The sequence below is a fragment of the Leguminivora glycinivorella genome, chromosome 5 (genome assembly GCF_023078275.1).
Source record: "Leguminivora glycinivorella isolate SPB_JAAS2020 chromosome 5, LegGlyc_1.1, whole genome shotgun sequence".
Classification (NCBI taxonomy): Eukaryota; Metazoa; Arthropoda; class Insecta; order Lepidoptera; family Tortricidae; genus Leguminivora; species Leguminivora glycinivorella.
Window position 1 is genome coordinate 14426320 of NC_062975.1, and position 5370 is coordinate 14431689.

Consider the following 5370-nt stretch of genomic DNA (forward strand, 5'->3'; position numbering starts at 1 on the left):
ATAATGCAATAATTTGCTGTGTTGGAATAGTAACAGACGCGGGCATTTGTCATAGTACGCTGCGGAATGAACATTCGTGTAGAATAGTGGATAAGAAGCAATTAAAAATGACGTATGATTGTGTTTATCATTGGGGCTTTAAAAGGTTAATCTGAATGATTTAAAAGTACTCACTTACGTTGATTACAATTTTAAAACATTTGTGTTTTTATTGTAATTATAAAATACCTTAGTCTCTCGTAAATTCTTCGAACTGCTACTAAGAACAGCTTGTTTTCAGCGAGCCAATAAACCTTGTTAATCACGCAGGATCGTCACCTTTGTTGACACCTCGACGATTGTGCAATTTTTCGAAGAACACATCAGTCAAGCGTTAAGGCTGAAGTATTTAGCGTACGTTTAGGAACCACCGGAAGGCGGGGGGAGGGTAGTGCAAATAGATGAGCCTTACATATAGGTGGCGAAGGAGTCTGGAGTATCATTCATCAGTGAGTTGGAGTGAGTGAGGTAAAAATGTATTCTAAATTGGTTTTCGTGTGTTTGGCGGTGGCTAGCGTGAGGGCTGCGCCGGCGGCGACTGATGTGGTGCCGCTGGAGAAGCAGCAGCCTACAGTTATTCCCATAGTGTCACAATCGGAAGAGTTAGAAAATAATGGAACGTACAAATTCAGGTAAGTAATCGTAAAATTCTCCAGTGAGCATAAACACAACTTAAGAATAATTTAAAATTTCTGTTTTATAAAACAAAATATATGTATACAAATGTGAAGTTTTAACTTAAAAATACGTTAATATTTGTTACCAAAAACGTAAGTACAAGTCAATTATTCTACTCGTATCGTATGGGAAATTAATTTCGAATTGACTTGTCTTAAATTGAAACAATACCTTAGTAGGTGTATGTATGTCTCATTACACAAATTATTAGTCATTATTAATGCAAATGAATTTTGAAGTGCCGAAAATTTACTTGCTAATGTTCTCTCGTACTTAGTTCAGTTCAGTACCTGATTCGTATAGATTGAGTTTTGATGACTCCATTTTTGGGCTATCATTTATTTTAAAATCCTAAGATCAATGTGTACAAAGGTGCGATTTACGAGCAACAAATAAAAAATCCATACTAATATTATAAATAGAAAAGTGTGTGTGTCTGTTTGTTTGTTCGTCTTTCACGGCAAAACGGAGCGACGAATTGATGTGATGTTTTAAGCGGAGATAGGGACGTAGGATAGGAGTGATATAGGCAAATAACTATCAAAAGTATCAAATTAATTCTGATTTAATAACACTGAATTTATTTTGAACAGCTATGAAACTGGCAACGGGATCAAGCGTGAAGAAACGTCCTACGACAAAGTGGTCCCGAAGGTACAGGGGCGGTCAGCGGCGGGAGACAGCAACGAGGGCGGCGAGAGTGAAGAGAGCAACGAGGTGCATGTGCAGCAGGGGTCCTACTCCTACACCGCGCCTGATGGCACCGTCATCAGTGTCAGGTGAGACTTTACGAACGTCATCATATCTGAGGGCATCGAATTTCCTTCGTCGTTCTTCTTTGTTGCCTGGAACCAAGGAAATCCGGATACTCATTAGCCTCATCATCAAACTTATGAAGATGGTCGATAAACTTTTGAATAGCTGAATGAATGAATAGGTTGGATCACTTTCATTATGTTTTTAATTTTGTGCGATAATATAACTTATGAATAACAATAAGTTGGTTACCATGATTTTAAATTTTGTAATTCAACTTTCTCATTCTACAAAATTAAGGGATCAAAAGTTTACATTGAAATATTAATATTATGACACATTCTTGTTATTTTGTCGACAAGCTAACAATTTTTCCTTATATAACAGGTACATTGCCGATGAAAACGGCTTCAGACCAGTTGGTGACCACATTCCTCCATCAATCGTAGCCGCGGCCGCAGCAGCTGGTTCTTCAGCTGAGAAACAGAATGCAGCTGACAGTGCAAACTCCGCATCAGAGCCTAAGCCTGCATCGGTACCTGCACCTCAGACTGCTACACCGTCTAAACCAGCTCCTGAACCTAAGAGTGGAAAGATGGAAGCAGGCCCTGCATCTGCTCCAGTAGAAGCTTCAACCACTGAAGCTGCTAAAACAACAGAAAGCGAAGCATCTTCTGAAAATACAAGCGAATCATCACCTAGCACAACTGAGTCAAGCACTACCAGTGCCAGTAGCCAAGCCACAGATGCAAGTGAGGCAAGCACGCCAGCTGAAGCCACAACTAAATCTGCTGATGCCACCACCCCAGCTACATCAGAAGAGCCATCTTCCACTAGCGCTGATGCGTCGACGACTGAAGCTGCCTCTACCACTGCTCCCTAAGCCTATCTTCTTAAGTGCATTTTCAATACTAAACGGCATGCTTCCAATCGATACCGAAATCTGATATTGAACTGTGCCTACAGTATATATCATGACATTAGCAAACACTGTCGTCATTTAATTTTACTTGAACGTACATATTACGTGTCTGTAATGTTTCTAAGGATTACCAAAAAATGTATTTAGATATAGATACTCTTTCCTACTCTGTCCAATTTGTTTTGGCTAGTTACCTAAAACTTAATGTTTAAATAAGTCGTAAACAAACTTTCATACTAGTATACACCTTCTAGAAACAGAAAATTATTTTAAGGTATTATTATTTAATATTTAATTTGTAAATACATAATTTTATTGTACTAGTTGGCTTTTTTATTTTGAAATGTACTAAGTGTTTCTTATTAGTACCTTTTTGTATAACAAAACAATTCGCACCACATACTTGGTAAAATAATCAATTGCATGACCATGTTATTTTCTTCTACTAACGATAAAACTAATATGCCACGTTACCTGAGGTACCTAATTGAATAAGTGTTCTAATCATTTTATATAAATGTTGTTGGCGATCCCGATCTCACAGCCGGTTTAGATCTTCTTAGCCTTCGGAGAGATGTTGGCTCTCAAAGTTCATCCTGACTTTCTCGACACGTGGCAAACCAGGAATAAACGGGCCTTTCGCTCGTTTTTTCCCAGAACAAGCATGTTGTGGAATGAGCTACCTTCTGAGGTGTTTCCCTTGCGCTATGATATGAAGGCCTTCAAGAAGCAGATATTTAGGATTCTCAAAGGTCGGCAACGCATAAGTGGCTCCCCTGATGTTGCTCATGTCCATGGGCGGCGGTGACTGCTTCCCATCAGGTGGCTTGTCGGCTCGTTTGCTGCCTATTTCATAAAAAAATGTAACAACTTTTGTGAGATATAAATTAGAAGACGTCAAAGATTAGTTTATGAGAGCATTCCGTCGTGTAACGTGACTTCAAATTTAATTCGATACAAATGTCAAGTGCAATTCACTTCTAATCCAAGAATGAACTCGTATAGTCGACAGTTAAACAGGACGCGTAACCAACTTGCAAATCGACTACGTTTGCTCATCGTAATTACTATCTCTCTTTATCGCTCTTCAGTATTGGTGTAACAGAGCCAGTTGCGTTTCGTTTGCCACGAAGGGTTAACGGTTATGACTTTGGCTAGGCCTGCTGATCTTCCTCTCACTTTCGTTTGAAACCAATGACACGATCGATCCCCATGATTTCGTTTTGAGTGGTAAAGTAATAAGTAAGAATTATATTTCAAACTTTTTCGCCGATTTAAAATTGAACCCAAAACCCACAGTCGACTTCTACGACAACCAAGGGAGGGAAGCGGGTGGTGAAAAAATTAGCCCGTCAGCACATGAGTAACCATACATAAGTAAGTGTGAATCATTTCTGCATTCCAAAATTATGCCCAGAATATTCATCATCATTGGCCACAGCATCTTTGCCGAGATACATCTTTAATAAAACCAAAACTCATTTACATTCGGCATCCTGGTATTAAGTGTCAAAAACAACTCTATAACAAACATTTTAATTAAGAAGCCGTTGAAAATAGGGTATTTAATGTCCCATAAGCACCCACAGCAGAAATAATGTAGGTACCTATCATAAGAAAATGTTTAAGGTCACAATTTAATGGTTTGGTGAGATCCTGTTATTTAAATAATATTTATGCATATACATTGATATTTACATTATAATAGCAGGTATATATTTTATTTGTGATATGTAACGAAAATGATTGTTTATGTAAAGTTTATCTGATTTGACGTTCTGTTAGATGATTTAATTTCCATTAAGGAGAGTGATAATCTGATTCTTCATGGCTTTGTCCTTATTCGCAATAAAGATTTGAGAATTTGGTTGTGAACAATTACATCATAAGCTGAACGCTTCTGGTATTAATATAATTTTCACCACACCAACTGGTAAAGGCTTTCTTTGCTATTCGAAAACAGATAGCAAAATTGCATTTTATCCACAAGGGGGCAAAGTAATTTCATACAAATTTTAACTCGATGTCTTAATCTGGCTGCTAGATGTTACCTATAAATGATGATTTTAAATCATAAATATCAAATAAATTGATGGATTTGATTTAGTTTGATGTTTTATAGTCAGTATTTTGTTTGTGTTGGTGTGGTGAAAAATTTTGTGTTTCACTCGGTGGCAAAGTATGTTTAACCTTCGTGCCTTGATACCCTCGCAACGCTCAAGATTCCACTTTTTGAACCACTCGCTACGCTCGCGGTTCACTATTGGAATCTTTCGCTTGCTCAGGTATCAATATTGGCACGTGCGGTTAAACAACTACTTTGCCCCCTTGTAAAACAAATAACTATTTATTACACCAACAATTTTACACATAATTCACACCATTGAGAGTAATACACAACGTGGTTATATAATATATAAGGTCCTAATTTATTAGTTGCAGATATTTTAACACATGATACTTTACATTAAAATAATTAACTTTAAATATAAATTATGAAATCTTTTCATGTAACTTTTTTGATTTCATTTTCCTAACAAAAAAATTAATTATAATTTCGTCTAAAACAAAACATCATGTGCATTATCACATGTCACAATAACACTGTCTGTCATGTCAACAATTGCTTGTTGTAAATGTCATAAAGGTTCGGCGGGAAAACTGCACATGTCATTGAAGTGGCCAGTTACAGTTAAGTGGTACGTAAAAGAGGTACTAGAATCTGTTCAATGAGTTTTCATTTAATAATCACATAAACAGGGTGTTTTTACGTAGCAAATTTGTTTTTCCGTTTTCTCCAAAAAAACATCGTAAAAGCTATAATGTTTCACGGTTTAATATACTCCAGAGACCGAGTACTATCAGCTGTAAAAATATCTGCATCTAATAAATTAGGACCTTATATAACGTGGTTATATTATACGCTAAACGTAAACATATTTTTAGACAAGTGTATTTTATTCATACATTCTCTA

The 5370-nt window shown here is 36.8% G+C and overlaps 1 protein-coding gene across 1 annotated transcript; it reads left to right on the forward strand.

Annotated features, from left to right (window-relative positions):
- The first annotated feature begins 474 nt into the window (after positions 1-474).
- On the forward strand, positions 475-2715 carry LOC125226345 (putative protein TPRXL). The gene is made up of 3 exons (XM_048130305.1): positions 475-671; positions 1311-1496; positions 1861-2715. Exons 1-3 carry the CDS (start codon positions 514-516, stop codon positions 2354-2356), a joined length of 840 nt encoding a protein of 279 aa, XP_047986262.1. The 5' UTR covers positions 475-513; the 3' UTR covers positions 2357-2715.
- The last annotated feature ends 2655 nt before the right edge of the window (positions 2716-5370 follow it).

Coding starts and splice junctions, on each gene's coding strand:
- LOC125226345 (XM_048130305.1), top strand. CDS start 514: ATGTATTCTAAATTGGTTTTCGTGTGTTTGGCGGTGGCTAGCGTGAGG. Junction 672..1,310: donor AATGGAACGTACAAATTCAG/GTAAGTAATCGT, acceptor TATTTTGAACAG/CTATGAAACTGGCAACGGGA. Junction 1,497..1,860: donor GGCACCGTCATCAGTGTCAG/GTGAGACTTTAC, acceptor CTTATATAACAG/GTACATTGCCGATGAAAACG.